The 20,318-nt window shown below is 62.1% G+C and overlaps 1 protein-coding gene across 1 annotated transcript in view; it reads right to left on the bottom strand.

Annotated features, from left to right (window-relative positions):
• Positions 1 to 11,911: 11,911 nt before the first annotated feature.
• MORN1 (MORN repeat containing 1) overlaps positions 11,912 to 20,318 on the bottom strand; it is a 49,027-nt gene continuing 40,620 nt past the window's right edge. Inside the window, exons 13-14 of the mRNA XM_052654053.1 lie at positions 14,066 to 14,112; positions 11,912 to 12,099 (exon numbers count right to left, since the gene is read on the bottom strand). Coding sequence (XP_052510013.1) covers positions 11,912 to 12,099; positions 14,066 to 14,112 — 235 coding nt within the window. The remainder of the gene's footprint in view (positions 12,100 to 14,065; positions 14,113 to 20,318) is intronic.

Below are 20,318 nucleotides of genomic sequence, written 5' to 3'. Positions count from 1 at the left end.
TGAAAGGTCAGGCTGCAGACGGGACGGAAGCAGGGGCCCCGAGGTGTGGGTGGCAGACCCCCCTCATGGGGCATGACCGAGGCCCCCACACCCTCTGCCCCCTAGATGTAAATGTCACCTGGGTCTGACTCCCAGAGGTCCCCCTTCCCCCAGCAGGGCTGGCCCTTTAGGCACTGCCCTACATGAGGTGAGGTGAGCATAGCCCCTGGGCACTCCTGGCCCCGTGTGCCCAGGATGGGAGGGGAGGGCAGAAAGGTCAGTGACCAGACACTGCATGTCCCTGTTGCTGGGCTGGGCAGCCCTTCTGTCCTGACCACTGCCTCATGCCCAGACATCCAGTGTGCCACCCAGTACTGTCTTCTCAGGTTTCCTGAGTGGACAGCCACCCACTGTGGCCTGTTGAGGGTCCCAGGGGCGCCCCTGCAAGTGTGGACGCGAGTCAAGAGCAGCCGAAACCTTGTTCACTTGTGATGCCAGATACGCACGCCTTCCTCAAGACCTGCAGAGAGCCCAGCAGGGTGGGCAGTGTGATGGGGGTGGCAACTGTCCCTGTCCAGACCACCCCCATCCCTGAAGGGCCTCATCCCCGTGTGGACACCATGTGCTTCGCATCCTGAGCTTGTCCCGAGATGGGTGCGAGGGCCTCTCATCTGCACCCAGCACCCGGGGCCTCCTGGCTCCACCTGTCCGTGTCCAGACTCCCCCATCCCCCCAGGGCCTCATCCCCACTGTGGACACCGTGCCCTCCGCAGCCTGAGCTTGTCCCCAGAGATGGGTGTGAGGGCCTCTCCTCATCTGTGCCCAGCACCTGGGGCCTCCTGGCTCACCGCTCTGATGGTCCACATCTCACCTGAAGTCTCGGCCACAAGGAGGTGTGGGTGGGGTGGAGGTATCCCCAAGGGAGGCTGGGGAGCCCGCTGGAGGGCCGTGTGTGTGTGTGTGTCTGTGTGTGTGCGCATGGGCGCATGTGTGCAGTCAGGGTCCTCACACCCAGCGCGCTGCTTAGCCTGTCATGAGGGGCCTTGGAGGTGGGCTGAGCACAGCCCCTGGGGCTCCAGGCTCATCACCTTCTGGCACCGCTCTGGCCTTCATCTCTGGATGTGACCTGCCAGCATAAAGGGCCCTGAGCACCCCAGCCCAGAGAAGACAGGGTGGGGGCCATCTGACCTCAGAACTCCCCAAGCCCTCGCTGAAGGTCAGAGAGCCTCAGGGAGAGAAGGGCCCCTCTTTGGGGATTCCTGGCAGCCCCCCACCCCTACTTCTGGTCCCCAGGTTCGGGACTGCCACACTAGCCAGGGCCTCTGTAGGGACCCCCTAGGCCCGTCCCCTAGACTGGCCTGTGTGTCCCTGCCCACATTGGTGCTGGTTCCCAGGCTTAGGGTGAAGTGAGCCTGGGGCAGGGGTGCTCCTGGGAACCTACTCAGCTCCCCAACTTCTGTCCCTGCCCTGTGGCCCCCACCCCCAGCTTTCACTTCTCCTCGGTCACAGGCAGCCAGGGCCCCACCCCAGCCCCCTGGGCTCTCAGCTGTGCCTGCCTGTCTCTGTCCTGGGGTCCCCACCCCTCCCCTAGGCTGCCAGCCGCAGAGCCTCAGTTTGGCCCGCCCACCCCCGCCCAGCGTCCTGTGGTCAAGGGGGCTGACCGCAGGCTGAGAGCTGGGCCCCTGTCTGTGGAGGCGGGTGCCAGGCGCGCCGTGTGGAAAGAGGAAGCCGCCTGCCCTTTATAGGAACAGCTGGCACAGCCTGTCCTCCCTCCTCTGACCCCTGGCCCTCAGTGTGGCCCCCAGCTTCCACCCCACCCACCCTCCAGCACAGCCCAGCTCTGGCCAGCAGCCCCTCCCTGGCCCACCTGGCCCCAGAACCCAGCCTGCCCTTAACCCCCACTATCCGCTCCCTGGTTTCTGGTTGTCTTGTCCCAGGGTCACTCCTTGTTGGCCAGGAAGAGAACGGCTGGAACATGCTACAAGCGGGTCCAGGTCAGATCAGGCTGCTTCACGACGTCCCAAGGCCTCTCTCCATACCATGCTCACCAGGGAGGGGGTGACCCGCTGCAGGGAAGTGGAATCCAGCAGGGAAAAAGCCAGGCTGGTCTGTGCTCTGGCCTGGCCCCCAGGCCAGTCTGGACCCTCAGGAAACGGTGTGGCTGTCAGCGGGATGTGAAACCAGGGCATGGAGGGGATCCTGTGTCCTCCCCACAGAAACCCTTGTGCTCAGGGGACAGCAGCCCTGCACCCTCCTGTGTCTGTCCTGCCCGCTGACGGGCGACCCTGGGAGGGGCGGGGGCAGAACTTTGGGGACCTGGGTGTCTGCTGTTCCCTGCCCCCAAGGGTTGGAGATGTGGGCACTGCAGGCAGCCCCCCACATGGGGCCATCTGTGCCCAGGCCTGTGCCAGGTCTGGGGCCACTGGGCGGGACTCCCAGCTCTGGAGCAGGTGGCCCCACGGCAGGGGGTGGGCAGGCAGGTGGACCTGGCTTGTCTTGGAGCATCCTGTGCCAGTCAGGTGTCTGGCTGGGCTGGGGTCGGGCCTTCCTGCTCTGCACCCGGCCTGGCAAGCGCCCTGCTGGCAGGAAGCTTGGCCCAGGCTCTCGCGTGGGTCACTCCTGCTGCCATGGAGGCCTGTTCCGGAACCCTCCAGGGATAAGACATCTTGTGCTGGAAGGACTTTGAGGTCACCTTCTCTGTAAGGCCCCACTGAGCATGTGTGTCCAGGGCCACTTGGGTCCAGCAGAGAGGGCAAGCAGGTACGTGGCTGAGCCCCCGTCATGGTGTGGCTCTGCAGCCCCAGGGAGGTGGGTGGTGTCAGGTCCCCCCCCTTCACCGGGCACCCAGGCAGGCTGTGGGTGTGGCTGTGGGGCCCACACCCTGGCAGCTGAGTGTCAGGGTGCCTGCCCTTCCCCTCCTTGTCCCCCCATCTGCTCCTCAGGTTCCCTCCCCCGATCTTCCTCTCTCATACCAAGTCAGAAGGTGCCAGGTGCCGTGCCAGCTGGAAATCAAGTGTGCACGGACTCAGGGCAGGGCCCACCCCACAAGCCCTCCTAGGCTCCACCCTCTGTCACCCTGGGGCCCCCAGGTCCACAGTGAGGGCTGGGGTGGGGGCCTGCCTGAAAGCCTCCAAAACAAACCTCCCTGTTCTGGCCAGAAGGGTGGGGGTGGGCAGCTGCTGACCCTGGCTGGGCCTGGAGCATGTCTAGGCCAGGTGGGCAGATGTGGCTAGGAGGGCTGGGTTGGGCATCCAGGGCAGTGTCCACAGTATCCCTCCACGGGGCGGCCACCACAGTGGCTGGCAGGGGAACTGCCAGGACAGGTGCCCTGGGAACACAAGGTGTCAGACAAGGGCAGACCCCTACCCTGTCCAGTGAAACCTCTGGGGCTCCCCTGGAGGAGAGGCAGGGCTGGGCCCCCAGAGGCTGGATGGGAAACCCAGGTCCTCAGGCCCAGGACGGGCGCCACCCCTTGTCTGGAGCTGGCGGTCTCCTGGCCTTGCGGGCAGGCTCTGCTCCAGTGAGTATGCACACTTGCTCACGTTTAAGGACAGGCCTGGTGGCAGGGCCGGGGCCGGAAGGAGAGCGCCAGTACCCCTGCTCCACATGCCTGGGGCTGCCCTCGTGGAGGTGGCACCGACAGGCTGAGTGACCCAGAGGTGGGGCTACAGCCCAGTGGGCAGCAGAGCCGGGCGGCCAAGCCCTGCTTCTCCTGTTCCCCTCCCCTCTTCTCCCACCGTCCACCCTTGGGCTTCCATCGGGCGCCGAAACTTGCAGGAGTTAGGCAGGGTGGCGCATTCCCATGGGTCCAAACCTCCACCATGCTCTGCCGACGGCGGGGCCTTGACCTGCGGGACGTGTGGCCCACACCCCAACTTCCTGTTTCTAAGAAAAAACAGTCCCAGAAAAGGCTCTGGTGGTGTGTGGAGGAGGCTCCCTGCCAAGGTCGGGCCGGCGGGGAGGGGAGTTGCTGCGCGCAGAGGGCAGTAGCCCGCGCGCCAGGCAGGTGTCACTGGCCCGTCACCGGGCGCGTCTGCCTGCCCCACGGCCGCTTCCCCGGCGGGAAAACAGCGGCCGCTTGGACACGGCCAGCGCCGGGAGGCCCAGCTGGTCCGGGCTCCTCCGCCCAGTGCGGCCTCCCTGCCAGGACGCGGGGCGCACCCCTACCCTGCTGTGCCCTCGGGCCTGAGGGAGGCGGTGGGCCGGGAGCCCGGGATGGAAGGCAGCGCCGTGGGGCGCCCGGGTCTCCCTCGACCTGGGTTTACCCCAGAACCCGTGAGATCGCGACCCGGCCAGACGCCAGGGTTGCCCCCAGCCCTGGAGTACCACCCCCTCCTCAGAGGCAGACTAGGCCCCGCCCCTGCCCCGTCCCCTCTGGGGGGAGGCGGGCGGGGGCGGAGAAGCCTCGGGAGAGTTATAACTCCGGTTCCAAACATTCCAAATTCCTGCTTCTTCCGGCCTGGCCGGAAGCCGGGCTGGGGAGGGTGCGCAGGCCCGGGTTGGGGGGGCATGGTTGCAGGCCGTTTTGGGGTGAATCTGAGCCCCTTTGCCACCTCCCTTGCGCGCGGCTCCAGGTTCCTGGTGCCGAGCCTAGGGCGGCGGGTACAGAGGCCACGCCCTACTGGGCAGAGGCTGGACACACCCCAAGGCTGCAAGGCACCCCAGAAGGCCCCTCCCAAGTCACGCGGGTCTCAGATGCCCCGCAAACGCACCGATGGGGGTGCATAACGTGAACCCGAGATGCACGTATGGGGCACGGCGCCCAATGAGTCAGGCAGAGTGGGTGTCACCGCCGGAGTGAGTCACCAAGAGGTTGTGCGCCCCCCGTGGGCGGTGCCAGGAGCCTGGGGGGCGGGCTGCGCCCGCCCCAGGAAGGCCACGCCCCAGTTGGGGACTAGGCAGATTCCCCCCACTTCCTTCCGCGAAGCTTCCTTCTGCGATCCAGAGAGGCTGTTGCGGGCCGGGGAGGGGCGCGGGATGCGCCTAAGTCCGCAGCCGAGGGGCTTCCTGGGAAGGGCGGGGGCGCCGGGAACGCTGGCGGCCGGGTCCGGAAGGGCCGCGCGGCTGCCGCGCCCCCGCCCCGCGGCCTCAGTTTCCGATGACGCGCCTGCAGAAACCCCGACGCGTCCCCCAGGCTCCGCTGCCCGGTTTCACTTCCCCTCCCCCTGCCCGGCGTGGGGCGCGGGGCTCAGTCCGCCTCGGATTCCGACGGGGGTGGGCACGGGGGCGCTTCCGGCTGTGGGGCGGGGTGGGCGAAGGGGTTACGACGGGGCGGCCCGCCCCCGCCCAGCCCCCTCCTCTCCACGCCTGCGCCGGCATCGGGGGTGGGGCCGCGCGGTACCCGGCCGCCCCGAGATCGACCCCCTCCCCCGCGAGGGGCGGGATCAGGTTCGGGCCGGGGTTGGGGCCGCGCGGGCCGCGACAACCCCCACTCCGCAGCCTGGGCGTGCCGTCCGGGGGCCCGGAGGCGGCGCTAGCTGGGGAAGGAGAGGGGCGGGCGGCAGGAAGTGCGCTCTCCCACCGCGTCCTGAGCACAGGGACCCCCTCCCGTCCGAGGCGCGGGGGAGAATTGGGATGGCGAGAGAGAGAGAGAGGGGTACCCTGGGGAGGAGGCGCCTCGCGGGCACGTTGCGCTGGAGCGAGCCCTCGTTCAGGGGTAGGGTGGGGGCTCCCCGTTCTCTGAGCGTCTTCCTTGCGGGGGCGGACGGGCGCTGACGTGTCTACGCGTCTGAGTGCAGCTAGGTTTGGTGGGTCCGGCGTGGGGGCGGTCAGCGCGACCTCCAGCGGCGGAGGTGGGAACTGCAGCTCCCCACCTAGCGCGGGGAGGGGTCCGCATTCGAATCGAGGTTTCAGCTGTTTGGGTGCTGTTTTTCTATGGGGGGGGGGGGGGTCGCTTGCCTAGTATGCCAGATTCGAAGGCAAACCCGATCCTTTTAAATCCCTTGAATTCTGGGAGCGCGATCCCACTGGTATGGAAAAGTGTCCCTGTGCCAGCAACCGAGCCCCACTCAGTACAGGCCCTGGGCCCCATTGCTCTGCAGTGTTCCCCATCTTGGTCCCTCATCCAGGCCGGACTTTATCCTAGTCACTGCTAGGCGGCTAAGCCCTTCTTCTGGAGGGGCAACCCCAGCCGCCAGCGTGGGTGGGAGGTGGAATAGGCCTTGAAGGACGCGAAGAAAGAAGGCCACAGTGACCTGCTCCCCCCGCGTTACACTCCCTCCCTGCTTTCTCTAGGCCATTCTCTGTCCCCAAGCTTCTCGGTCATCAGGATGGTAACCCCCTAGTCCACACGGCTTACCTCTCTCTGGCACTGTCCAAAGCATGGACCCCTCACCCCACTGGCTTCCTGCCCTTCACCAGCTCACTGCAGCCGGCCAGCTCTTTCCCCAGCCCTCCAGTGCGCCAGTGGCCAGCAGGTTCTTGCCTAATCAGCATGTGTGTGGTGCCCAGGTGCACCCCAGCCCTGACCCTGGCATCTGCCTGATGGTTGCCCTTGGTGTCTACGCCGTCTTTTCTAGCGCAGTCCTCAAGAGGAGCTCACCAAGGATGAGCCCACAGGATGAGAAACTCCTGGAGGGCCAGGGAGCACTGAGGGGTTGGGGGCTGGGCAGCGCTCCTCCAGGCTGACCCTGGAGGCAGGACTCCCATCTGGTCCACCCTGCTGGGCTCTGCAGCCCCACCTGTGGGAGGGCTTCTCCTGGTGTCGGGGTAGGGGGGAGCAGGACGAAGGGGATGACACCCCTGCGGGCAGTGACCAGGAGGACGGTGGGAGGACTGGCCTGCTTGCTCAGTCCTGTACATCTGGCGCACGGTCAGGCTGCCTCCGACTGATGACAGTCCTATTTATAGCCTCCACCAGAGAACGTCCCTGGCCGTGGCAGTGGGCACCCGCCTGCGCCTCGAGACCTCGGGCCTCCCGCCAAGAGGAGCCTGGGCGGGGGCTGCTGTGGCTAGTGCGGGTCACCGCCTGGCTCGCTGCCTGCCCCGGCCGCTCCGCAGGCCTACTGAGGGGCCGAGGCAGTTTCCAGTCTGAGGAGAGGGCCTACTGGAGCCACGACCCACCCACCTCCCGAGGTCCCCTGTGCCCGACCCATCCTGGCTCTTCCATCGAAGAGGCCCCAGGCTGTCCTCAGTGGCTGGCTGTGCCCTGTAGGGATGGGACAGGAAGGAAGAAGCCTTGGGCAGCTGGCGTGTGCCCCAGTGATCTGGCTGAGATAGGCCCAGAGACCCCTGCTGATGCCCCGAGGACTGAGGTTCCCAGGGTGCCTCGAGTCTGCAGTGAGCTGGCCACACTGCACAGGAGCCAGACTGGGGGGCTGGTCCCCCTGCACCCTCCAGGAAGCCCTGCTTGGGGTGGCGGGAGGTTGTTGTGGACAGCTGGCCTCGCCACCTGCCTGGCACAAAGACTAGGAAGCCTGTCCAGGATGCAGAGACGGGAGGCCTCCCCTGGCAGCATCCCGGGTGACCCACAGACCAGTAGGAGGGGAGGCCAGGAGGCGCTGCCTGTGCCAGGCTCTGTCCTGTGATGACTGCTAGGCTGCTGCTGATGGTCTGAGGGGCCGTGCCTGCCAAGGCTCTGCAGGGAAGTGGGCTGGACAGAGGGCAGGTGCCCCCACCTTTGTCATCTCTTTGTCTGTGCGTCTCTTGTCTGTGGCTCTAGACTTCAGTCGGGGAAGGAAGGTGTTTTCTGTTTCTGGTGGTTCCTGACTCAGGGCTCAGGCTCGTGCTTGTCACTCAGTAAATGTCCATTACATGAGTGGACCATCTGGAGCTGATGTTGCCACCCTTTTAGAAGTCAGAGGGCAGGAGGAGGGCCCACGGGGGACACCGAAGCCCCAGGGGGAAAGGTGCCCTCCTTGGGGTGTGGGGCATGTGGGGGCAGCCTCTTGGTACCTCTACACCCACCTCTGTCTGCCTGCACCCCACCCTGGCATGGAGGTGGGTGGGTTGGGGGCCCACCTGGCCTGTGGTAGACCCCAGGAGGCCTGATTCCTCTGAGAAGGTGGCCCCGGGGTCTTCAGGCCAGGGGCAGAAGCAGAGCCATCCAAGGGAGGCAGGCCTGATGGAGTCCAGCCGTCTTGATGCTCTGGCCGTTCATGGTCCAAGCTGGACGCCACCCTCTCAGGACCATCCCTCTCCCTACCCAGCTCCTCCTCCAGCTGACATGATGGTCAGGCCAGCACCTCTGGTCGCTGCTGACTCTCTATTTTTTGGTGTTTTTTTGAGAATTCAGGTTTTGTATAGATTTGTCTGTGGGACACAGTGTTAGGATTGGGGGGTCCTGTCAGGGTAGGGGCAGTACCTCTGTGAACCTCCAGCTCCCCCACACCTTTAACCAAAGTCCAGCGGGTTTCTGAGGCCGTGGCCCCTAAAAGACCTGCTGGTCATCAACTCAGGTGCATTGGCCAGGAGCAGTGCTTACGCCCCACCTAGGACTCCTGCCAGGGGGTGGGCACAGGGTGGGGCAGGAGGGTGGTGCCTTCACCTGGGACCAGAACTGCCGCAGCTCCCCCTCCTCCCAGACTCCAAGCCGCCCCTGCTCTCAGGCTTTGGAAAGTATAGAGGTTTCACTGGTCTGCATTTGGAGAGGCTGCCGACTGAAAAGTCAGCTTTGCTCCAAGTCTGCAGGGGCCCCACGTGGGGAGCCCCCACCCTGCGTCCGAGTAGGCCTGTGTCCTAGTGAGACAGTGGCCCTGAGCTTGTGGCCCTGGGCTTGGTGACTGGAAACCATGATGCCGGCTTGGAGTTCAACCCGAGAAGATGCCTCCTGACCCGGGCATGCGGGAAACAGCAGCTGCTTCTGTTTCCAGCGTTTTTGTTTTCTAAATTGAAACATCATTTTCATTGTTTTCCTTTTGACAGAAATGTGGTTTCATCTTGAGGAGCAGGAAGAGCTGCAGAGAATTCGCTGTCTCGGGCGGGCCAGGTGGACTGCAGTGCCTGGAGGAAGTGGTCTCGGGGCTTTTAGGGGCATGTGGCCCTTTGGCTCCTGGCCCCACACTTGGGGGTCCTGCGGGGGACCTGGCCCCATGTTCATGCAGCCAAGTGTGGACACTGCAACCCCCCCTACCCTGCACCTCACCTGCACCCCCTTCTGGAGGGGACTCCATCCTGCAGGCCCTCTAGCTACCTCTATGCACTTTGAGCAGGGCAGAGACTCCTGGGGCCCAGGCACGACGCAGGAGTCAGAGCTGCCTGAGAACAGGTCCCTCTGGGGACCTGTTGTCCCCAGAGGGGACATGATGTCCTCATCACTGGGACATCATGGCCTATCCTCTCCTAACAGATGTTCAGAGGCCGAGGCCCGGCTGGACCAGGCTGGCATCATCAGTTGCTGCTTGAGCTCCTGAAACAGAAAGAGGCTGGCAGGTACGGCTTGCTCCGGGTGCCCGGTAGCACCCCCCCAACTTCTCAGCCTCAGAACTAGGTCAGCCCCCCTTTTCCTGGACCCCCTTCTTCTCCCTGGCTGTCACACAGCTAGCCCTTTGGGGGCTCAGTGCCCAGCTGCCCCACCTGTTCTGGGAGCTGGGGCCCAGCAGAGGCAGAGGTCACCTGGTCCTGCAGGGGGACCAGCTCCACCCCAGCTGCTCCCTACTGCTAGCTGTGACTGTGTTGAGGCAGGTGTGTTGAGGGAAATTGTGTGGGAACCTACTAAGAGACAAGCAGGAATGGTGAAGGGATGGGTGGGTCCAAGGACATGACTGGATTGGTTCCGGTCATCAGACTCGTCTGGCCTTTCATGTGAGAACATAATTATCCCACGGTAGCGTAGTAGTGGTTTTAGTCTTCAGTTGAGTCCAATTGTTTGCAACCCCATGGACTACTGTAGCCCTCCAGGCTCTTCTGTGGGACTCTCCAGGCAGGAATACTGGAGTGGGTTGCCATACCCTCCTCCAGACCTGCCTCCCGCATCCATCCATCCATAATTACACCCATCCCCACCCACCATCCCTCCATCCGTCTGCCTTCTGCCTGTCCTTCCAGCTGTCCTCTGCCTCCCGCCCTGTCCTGCAACACCTCTCTGCCTGTTTGTCTTCAGTGCCTCTGGACACATCACAGAGTGGCTGCTGCACCAGCCGCGTGTTCCATGTCCACCCTTTGGTTACAGGTACCTTCCGGGCACCTCTTGTAGGCCACACACTTCGCCAGGTGCCGAGCTGTGCTGGTGAACAGAACTGAAGAAGTGCTGGCCTTTGGGAGATTCCTGTGTGAGATGCATGGGGTGCTGGCCCGTAACATGTGCAGGGGGGGAGAGAGGTGGGGGCGGGGGGCGGTGTTGCTGGATGTGGGGTAAGGCTTTGGAGCAGGTGACCTAGGAAGATCTTGTGAGCAGGTGAAGAAAAGAAAGTGTTAGTTGCTCAGTTGTGCTCTTTGTGACCTCATGGCTCCATGGGATTCTCCCAGGCTTCATCTCAGGCTCCATGGGATTCTCCAGGCAAGAATACTGGAGTGGGTTGCCATTTCTTTCTCCAGGGGATCTTCCCGACCCAGGGATGGAACTGGGGTCTCCTGCACTGCAGGCGGGTTCTTCACCCGCCAAGCAGGTGAAGGGCACATGCAGAGGCCATGAGGCAGAGCGTACCTGGCTCAGCTGAAGGGCTGCAGGGAGCAGGGGCTGTGGGGGGCCAGGGCAGTGAGCTGTGGGTGCCAGCTCTGGTTGGGCCTGCGGTCTTGGTCACGATGTGGCCCAGTGGCCCCTTGTGTTGGGGAGGGGTGTCGGGGTGAGAGGGATCGTGCTGCTGATGCATCTTGAGCGCCCACAGGGTCGTTGTGGGGAGGGGTAGGGATGTGACCCACAGAGCCAGAGAACAGAGTCGGGTGCTGATGGTTTGGGCTTTGACGACAAAAGACTGTGGTGTTCTCCATGAAGCAGGAGGAGCTGGTATGGGGCAGGTCAGGTCTGAAGGGCCCTGGACCCCCACCCAAGGGGGCTGCCCCACCATTTCTACTGGCCATGTGTCTGGGAGAGATCAGGAACCTGGAGGAGGGACCGGGCTCTGGGCCCCAAGGCTGAGGCGGTGGGTGGGGGGGCGGTGTGGGGTGGGGCATACCAGGGCCAAGAGTGATATCTGGAGCCCCATGGGGCCTGCTGGGTAGAGAGGAGCCAGGAGCCCTGCTGGGAGTACTCACAGGTCGGGTAGAGCGCTCATGGGGGAGAAGGAGGGTGTCGACCATAGGTGTGGGAGGGCAGTGGGTGCTGGATGGAGGGTCATGGGCAGGAAGGCCTTTAAGATGGGAGACGGCAGCTGGAGCTTCAGTGGCCAGTCCACCCTGGCCTGGAGGTGACTGCCGGCCAGGACCAGAGGGCTCTGGGTGTCCCTTCCCCCATTCAATGAAGGAAGCAGATGGTCAGGTGAGAGGATGGGGGTGAGCTCATCCTTTCTGGATGCAGGGAGATGGGGGCCTTGGGTCTGAGGCTGGGGTGTGGTCAGCCCCAAGTAGGGGGTTGGCTGCTCCCAGGCTTCCCGGTGTGCTAGGCCTCTATCCCTGACCTGAGGCCTGGCTTATCCGCCGGGGGTGCATTTCAGAGGCCCTCTGTCCCCAACCCCCAGGCCTGGTTTATCCCCGGGGTGCATTTCAGAGGCTGCTGTAACATCTGAAAAGTGGTTCCTGCAGACAAGCCCTCTCAGTTCAGTGTGTGACCCAGTCACCAGCCCGTGGCCTCTTGATCTCCCATTTGGGAGCGGTCGTGGCCTCCAGCTTTGGGAAGGCCCCTGAGCCGCCCTCCAGGGCAGGGATGGTGAGAAGCAGGCGCTGGCTGGCCCGGGCTCCCCCCGGGGAAAGCATGGATAGTGAAGCCGAGACAGTGGAGAAGGGCACTGGTCACACCCGCCCAGCCTTGGGAGGCCCAGATGAGCCGGCCTGGTTCTGGGTGTTCAGGCAGGGGCCGCGCCCTCTGGTTAGCAGTCAGAAGTGGTTGTTGAGCCTTTTATTAAAGGCTCAACCAGTGGCGGGAGTCTTGGGCACCCCTCCAGCTCAGGGCTTCCGGGTCTTCACTGGGGACATGGGGCTGTTGGCCTGCCCCCCTCGCCAAGACCCGAAGGTGTTTGAAGGCCATGGACAGCGTGTGGCCCAGGAATGGAGGGGTGGTCACATCGCGAATCATGATGACATACTCGCCTGCAAGAGACGGGCACTTGGACTCAGCTCCTGCCACCCTCAGATCCTCGGCTCCCACCCTCAGGGCCCCCGGCTCAGTACCTGGTCTAGGGCGGCAGGCCTTTCTCTTCCTGGGGTGCTGGGGGTACAATCTAAGTAAGTGCATTGGGGGTGAGTGAAGCCACCTCCCACCTCAGGACACAGGCCCAGTGATGGCTCCATGTCCTGGGGCGGGAGTGGGGGCCACACCAGGGACGCAGACCAGCTCAAGGACTCCCCTCCCCGCCAGTGGGGCCGTGTGGCTTAGGGCAGGGGTTCTTTCAAAAATACTTTCCTATCTTTTTAGAAGAAAAATAATTAACTTCCTCTAGAATGTTTTTAAAAATAATTAGCCTCTGAAGACATGGCTGTCTGGCTTGTTTTGTGGGAAGGGGCGGCTCTGGGGGTGGGGTGGGGGGCCGCCTGATGGGGGACGTGGGGAGAGAGGGAAGTACTTTTCCTCCATAGTCTGTAAACTGTCTGGAGAGCTTCAAAGTTGGAGAAACCATAAAAAAGAAAATAAGAAATAACAGAAAGTGAGGTTGCCGTGGAAACCGTCCTCTCCTGCCCGAGCCCGCGGGGGCTGGCACCGGAGCGCGGAAAAAGCTCGCCGGGCTGGCCGGGGCTCCCACCAGGAATGCAGCCGCAGCTGAAGGGGGCGCGGGAGTCCGCTCCCACCGTCAGGGAACATTCCAGCACCCGGGCCTGGAAAACAGGCTGCTTCCCTGGTTGCGCAGCTGCCCTCCGACTCAGGCCAGCCTGGGGGCCCGTGGCTGCCCCGTGTTTCCTGGGGCGGACAAGAAAGGGCCTCTGGGGCTGGCAGGAATTTGCTCAGTCTTGAGTCAGTTCCTTCAGAAGAAATCACGGTTCTGGGGGGCCGGGGGGCAGGGAGGGGGCCCACATTCCGCAGCCGGGGCACCGGGCCTCCCTGGCGGGCCTGGAGGAACGCTGCGCATGGCAACGCAGAGTGTTTCCAAGCAGCCGGTTTCTAGGTGTTCCCGGGAACATGCAGCCACTCCAGCCGCGGCTGAGGGCGCCGACCGGTGGGGGAGCGGCCTCAGAGCCGAGTCCTAGCCCTCAGCTGACCTTGTTCCTGAGGCCGCCCTTCTCCCAGCAGATGGGAAAGGCCTGGCCGGGGGCCCCCTTGCCTGCCTCAGAAACCACCCGAGTCCTGGCCCCAACCGCCACGTGGTCCTGCCATGGGCCCGGCGCCCAGCCTCGCCTGGCCCGGCCTGACCCATGTTACAGAGCCATCCACCTGGCTTCGCCCCTCACAGCCTGGACGTCCAGCCTGTCCCTGCCAGCCTCTCCCAGGTGGTGCACGGGGTGGGGGTGGGAGGGCAACCTCTCCACCGCCTCCTCGGCATGTGGGGGTCCTAGGGTTCTGCTGGGGGTGACCTCGGTGCTGACCCTACTGGCTGGTTGGTAGGTGTGTGTGGCTGTTGGGACAGTGAGGACCAGCCCAAAGGAAAGATGGGGGCACTGCCTGGACCCCCGGCCCTGCCCCGCACAAGGGCCTTTCCAGCTGCAGTCAGTCAGCAGGGCTTGCCAGCACTCACCGCTGCACAAGGGGTCGGGGGGGCCCACACCTGGAGGCCTAGTGGCCTCCTGATCAGGATCCTAGAGACAGGAGCCAGGGTTTTTTGCCTTGGCCGAGGGGACGGGAGGTACCCTGGCCTGGCATATGCAGTCCTTTGAGGGGACCAAGGCTTGGGAAGACCCTAAGCCCGTTGGCACACCCTCCTCCTGCCCAGGCCCTCTTGGAGCTCCTTCGGAGGGCCCGGAGAGCATGGCTGGGGGCAGCTTCATGTGCCTTGGGGCCCACATGGAGCCCCGGAGCTGCCCTTTATGACGATGTGCTCAGGGGTGGACACAAAGGTTCTGCTGGGATGGTGGAGTGACAGCCGGGGATGCTCCACCTGACCGTGTTTGCAAGCTGCCTGCCTACCTGGGAAGGCCTCTGCTGCCGGCTCCGCCTTGGCCGCCCCATCAAGCCTGTGGGGAGAGAAGAGGAAGCTTTGAATGCACAGCCTGGCCCCTGAGTCTGGGCCTCTGGCATCTAGGCCTGAGGATGGTAGCGGCCGCAGGCCAGCCCTCATGTGACCATCCTGTCCTCCTCAACTTCTCTTTGCTCTGCCTGCACCTGAGAGGGGGGGTGTCCCTGTGAGGCTTGGGACCCCCTGGGCCCTCAGCCCCTGAACCCCACCGTCTAATCCCAGACATGCCCATGGACGGATGGAGGTGGAGACAGACAAACCCGGTCCTGTCCACCCCACGGGCGCTGCGCATGCAGAATCCAGGAGCAGCTCTGAGAAGTGGGCACCAGAGCTGCAGGCCTCGAGGACACACAGCGTCTGTGTGGAGGGGATGTGAGAGCTGTGCTTATTTTCCAGCAAGAAGTGACAAGCGGCAGCCAGGTCTCAGAGGGCGTGGGGCCCTGGGGCACTGGCACCCCCCACATGAGGCGGGAGAGGAGAGGCAGCAGGTGAAGACAGGAGGGGCTGGGCCCACACCTCTGAGGGCTGGAGCCCCTCACCTGTGGCCACAGCTGCTGCAGCTGTTCCCCGTGAGGCCCAGTCTCAGCGTGTCTGTCTCAACCGCTCCAGCTTCTGCTCTGCTGTGTGACAGGCTCACCCTGCCTGCCCGCAGGGGAGGATCACCTGCCCAGGAGGACCCGGCTGTGTCCCTGGCAAGGACCAGCTGGCATCATCTCCAGGAGAATGCAGATTGCCCACACGGGGCCCTGCACCCAGTTGACTCCTGGCCGCCTCCTCCGTTTCTCCTCCAGGTCAGACCCTCAGGGCCCCCAAGCATCCTCGGGGGACAAGGGAGCCGGTGACGCGTGGATGGCCACCCTGGATCCTCTCTGGGAGGCAGAGTCCGAGGTGTGAATTATCCTGAATTATTTGCCCCAAATTATCCTCCAAAGGGACCTGGGGGAACCAGGCAACGCCCACCCATCCTCCCTGGCCAGCGGTTTCCTGTTCTCAGAGCCCGGGGGGCGGCCTCCTTGCACAGGCTTGGTGACCCACCAGGTTCTGACCCTGTGCCAAGCTTCGATACCACATACATGGTTTGGGTGATAAAAAATTAAAGACAAAAGATTTCAAAATTATTTCATTTCGAGTAGGGGAAAATGGGCCTTGGCTTGGACCCAGGAGCCACGTTAAAGATTTTGAAGTGCGGGTAAGGAGGGGAGGCAGATAAATAATTCAGCTCTAAGAATAACCAGAGCCTGTCAGGCTGCCAGCTTTAAGAGAAATAAACCGGGTTACAAGAATCCTGAGAGTTTTTACAGAACCCCCAGGGCTTCAAGAAAACAGGCAGAGTCAGGAAGGAGCTGCCGGAGGTGCAGGTTAACTGACGGTTCTCGTGGACCCGCGGGCACAGCTGCAGCCTGGGCGATGTGTGAGGTGGTGGTTCTGTCTGGGCCCAGAAGTGCCGACTGGACCCCCCTGGTGTACACAGCACTGGAATCAGGAGGGCTTGGAGCTGGGACACTTGACGGGCTGCCTCTCAGACTCCACCTGGACCCCAGGTCGGGGGGAAAGCACATGGGGGAGACCCGTGACTCAGGTTTGGGTGGGGTGGGGAGGGATGCGGGAGGGGCTGGGTGTACCCCGAGGTCCTGCAATCCCCCGCCCTGTGGTTAGAGTCTTTGTACTCCTGTTTCTTGTGCTTGGGATTCTTCATTGTCTGGTACCTGTGGGTTCATAGTTGTCATCAAATTTGAAAAACTTCTGGCCATTATTTCAAATATTTTTTCCATTTTCTCCTCACCACATCACTTTGGAAGCTCTGATTTTTGTGTGTATTTGGCTTTTTGAAGTCTCAGGGTTCAGTAAGCAGGATTGGCTTACTGGATCTGGTCATGTCTTTCTCTCTGGGTTTCACTTTGGATCCACTTGCCCTCTTTACAGCTGTTACCCCTCCCTCGGACACTGCAGTTTCAACCTCTGGACGTTTGATTCCGTCTTTTCGTACCTTCCATGTCCTGTCCAGTTATCACCTGTCCAGAGTCTTTGTCTACAGATTCTTTCAGCTCTGTCATTCAGGCTCAGTTTTGATTGATGGTTTTACTCTCATTATGGGGCCTGCCTTCCTGCATTCCCTGTGTGCCTGGTGATCTTTGAAAAGATGCCAGACACTGGCGTTACCCTCTTGCAGGCTGGATACTTTGTATTCTTGTACATATCCTCAATGCTGTTACACTGCTTAAAAAGTTTGATTCTTGTAAGGTAGGACCCTTGTGAGTATTATGCTGACACTCCGTAAATTCAGCCTGGCTGTCAGAATGAGCCCCCACTTTTCACATCTTGCTTGAGTTCTGGGCATGACTCCCTTTGACCCTCTTGGTGGGCCTTTCCTGGCCTCCGGCACAACTGATCTCTCATGCATGGGTTGATCTGTGCTCTGCAGACCCTAGGGCTTCCTCCTCTCCAGGGCTCCCGTCCAGCAAACTCACTGCCTTGGCTTTCCAGGCCTCCCACTCCGTGTCTCCCCTCGGGGGTACTCCTGAACCTGCCTGAATCCCCTTCCTGCGCCACAGTTGGAGACTCTGGGGGCAGCATACTGGGGGCTCTCACTGCAATGGATCCCCGCCCTTCAACATCAAATGTGAAATGTCTCTAGCTCTGTTGTGTATCTTGTCCAGTTAATTACATGTGTCCTCATGGGAGAGCGAGTCCAGCCCCTTGTGATCCACCTTGGCTGGAAGCAGAAGCCTGAACAAACCAAACCAAGGCTGGTGCCCAGAGAGCCCCAGCTTGTCTCCCAGTGACCGGCCCTGAAGGGTGGGACTTCTTGGTGCAGGGCAGCTTCCAACTCCTGCTCCCTCACCCTGCACCTGCTGCGTGGGCTTGTCCTTCCAGGCCCCCCAGTGGCATCTCGATCTGACGGATGTGTCCCTGTGATGCTTGTAGTGAAGCCCCTGGTGGCCCCCCATGAGGCCCAGGGGCCTTGCCCTCTGCCAGTCCACTGGCTGTCCCCTGGCCATGCCTTTCCCTTCTGGAGGCCCAGAGAGCATCCTTCTGGAGCTGGCGCTACACAGGACTGCACCGGGGTCACAGAGGCCCCAGGAGTCTGCCCTGAGTCCTGTCCATGAAAATGACCACGAGCACGTCTGTCCCCCAGGAGAGCCGTTGCCAAGGCGACGCCCACTGATCCTGGGCACAGTGTGGGTGCCACAGCCAAGCTCCATGTTCTGTGGCTTCTCAGTGCCTTTCCTCATGTCTCAGGTTGGGAGAGCCAATGGGTAGAGGTGAGAAAAGGGCCCTGATGGGATAAGAAGCTTGAGGCTGGCTGGCCAGACTCTGGCGAGTGGGGCACCTACACGCACCCCATTCTTTGGCTGGAGCAGCTGAGTGGAAGCAGGAGGTGGGGCAGCAGGCAGTGGGGTCCCTGGCCAGGTGCACCGAGGGCAGTGGCGAAGTGGTTCACGTTCTGGGGAGACTGGTTCCCTAGTGGGTCAGGAGTTCCCAGCGGCCCTATCTACCACAGACCCACAGGCCAGGGGGCTCAGGGCATGGGTTCTGGCCCTGACCCTTGTGGCTGTCAGTTTTCCAAGCTTTGAAATGAACACATAGGCAGCGCATGGGGTGTGGATCCCCAGACCTGATCTGGCCATGGCAACCAGTCTATGAGGCTGACTGGCTGGGAGAGGGCGGGGGCCCTTTTCTGCAGCCTGGTCAGGGGACAGCCCTGGGCAGTCTGGGTTGAGTCCAGACTCTGGCAGTGGTGGTGGGGGTGCGGGGGAAGGATCAAACCGGCGCTCACGGGAGCCCAGTCAGGACATGAATCAGGGAAATTGTTGCCCTGAGGGTGTGCAGCTCACGGGGGCCGTGGACCCAGGGCTGCTGTGGCCCCCACTGAGAGCTTATAAGAAACTTCCAAAATTGGAAGTCAGCTAATTGCAGCATTGCAGCTGACCCTGATTTGGGGCCAAGCTGGAAACTGTCACCGCCTCCCGAGGGCCCCCGAGAAACAGGAGCTGCAGGCCACGAGCTCTGAGCCCCGGCCGAGGCACAGGCCTGGTGTCTGGCCTAGCTCCGCTCCCAGGGAGCTCGGCCTCATCTGGAGAGGCTCTTCTGTCCCACGGGGTGCCTGCTGGTGCTCAGCTCTGGGGCCTGGACAGTCTGCAGGGTGCTTTCTGTTTGGGGGTGCCTGCTTGCCTGCTGCAGGGGTCCTCACCCGGGGGAACTGTGGGTTGTACCTGGCAGGAGGTGTGTGAAGGGTTAAGGGCGCTGCCCGGCCTCCAGCTTCTCCATCTGCCGTGGGAGTGATTCTTTCAGGCCTGCGTCAGGCGGGAAACATCCTGCCCTGCTGGGCAGGGGGCGGTCAGGGCGCCAGAGCCGCACAGCCTGGCCAGCTGTTCTCACCCGCCCCCCACACCTGCTCTGGTTTGTTATTCCCGCTCAGACAAGGCTCACTTCTCAGTCTTCGAAAGTCTCTAATGGCGGTGCTAAGAGTCGGACACGACTGAAGCGACTTAGCAGCAGCAGCAGCAATGGCGGTGCAGCGGTAAAGAACCTGCCTGCCCATGCAGGAGATGCGGGTTCGATCCCTAGATCAGAAAGACCCCCCGAAGAAGGAAATGGCAACCCACTCCAGTATTGTTGCTTGAGAAATCCCATGGACAGAGGAGCCTGGCAGGCTACAATCCATGGGTTCGCAAAGAGTCAGACGACTGAGCAACTAAACAACAGAAAGAATTTCCTGTTTCTCTCACGTTCCATGAACACCCACTCGGGGGCTCTCTTAACTGGGGTGGGGCGGGGCTGGGGAAGAGGGCCTGTGGACTTTGCCCTGGTCCTTATGTGGGGATTCTTAGGCTCATCCGAGATTCCATTCTAGAGCATTTGCCTGCACACCCCAGGGCTGAGCTCTGGGTAGGACAGAGTGGGCAGTTTGTTGTTCAGTAATTAAGTCATGTCCAACTCTTTGTGACCCTATGGGCTGCAGCACGCCAGGTTCCCTGTCCTTCACTATTACCCAGGGTTTGCTCAAACTTGTGTCCATTGAGTCGATGATGACATTCAACCTCTGTTGCCCCCTCAACTCCTGCCCTCAATCTTTCCCAGCATCAGGGTCTTTTCCAATAAGTTGGCTCTTTGCATCAGGTGGCTAAAGTACCAGAGCTTCAGCTTCATCATTAGTCCTTTCAATGAATATTCAGGGTTGATTTCCTTTAGGATTGACTGGTTTGATTTCCTTGCTGTTCAAGGGACTCTCAAGTCTTTTTCAGCACCACAGTTCAAAAGCCTCAATTCTTTGGCGCTCAACCTTCTTTATGGTCCAACTCTCACATCTGTACATGACTCCTGGAAAAACCATAGTTTTGACTACAGGGACTTTTGTCAGCAAAGTGATGTCTCTGCTTTTTAATACGCTGTGTAGGCTGGTCAGGGTGCCCAGAATTGGCTCCCAGAAGCAGAGGGTGCAAGGAGAGGCCTGGAGGCTGAGGGAGGCAGGCAGCCCCTGGCCTGTGGCCATGGGGGTAGTTGCCTGTTTACTCAGTCATGGGGGGCTGAGGTGGGCCCCATTCCTACCCCATGCCTCAGGGTGCACCTCTCTCATGTCTGCCCCACTGGGCCCAGCACACCGGAGAGGGGGTGCTGATGCTAAAGACAGGACTCGTGGACCCTGCTGGTCCCAGAGCCCCCAGGGCTGTCTGGGACTTGGCAGGCAGGGGGACGGCAGGCAAGACACAGGCTCAGGGCGAGTAGCCTTTCAGGGGGACGAGAGCATGTCCTAGGTGCTTGGCGGTCACAGCGACCCTGCGTGGAGGTGGGGCTCCTGGGCCTCGGGCATCAACTATCTGTTCAAGTAAAAAATTGTCTCCATCTGTGTTGGCTAATGACTGATTAAATGACTAATCACGGAAGTCTTAATTAAACCCATTTTTCTCCGAGCGAGCGGGGGAGGGGCCCTGTTCCCGGCGTGTGTTAGGCTTTGGCTGGTTCTCCGCGGAGCAGTTACGGGCAAGGTCAGTGCAGTCACTGCGCTGATGGGGCTGCAGGTGTGTCTTCCTGTGGTGGAGCCGGTGTTCAGGATTTCGGGGAGGATGAGGCTGGAGCCACGCGCTGTGCGTTTTGGCGAGAGTCCCCTGTGTGGCCAGGCAGGCTTAAGGCCACGGTTCTGAAATGGAGTCGGTCTTGTGCAGCGAGCGGACACAGTCTCACGTCAGTCAGGAACTGCCAGGG

This window comes from Budorcas taxicolor, chromosome 16 (assembly GCF_023091745.1).
Source record: "Budorcas taxicolor isolate Tak-1 chromosome 16, Takin1.1, whole genome shotgun sequence".
NCBI lineage: Eukaryota > Metazoa > Chordata > Mammalia > Artiodactyla > Bovidae > Budorcas > Budorcas taxicolor.
Note: the sequence above shows the minus strand (reverse complement) of the source record. Positions and strands in the feature narration are given on the sequence as shown.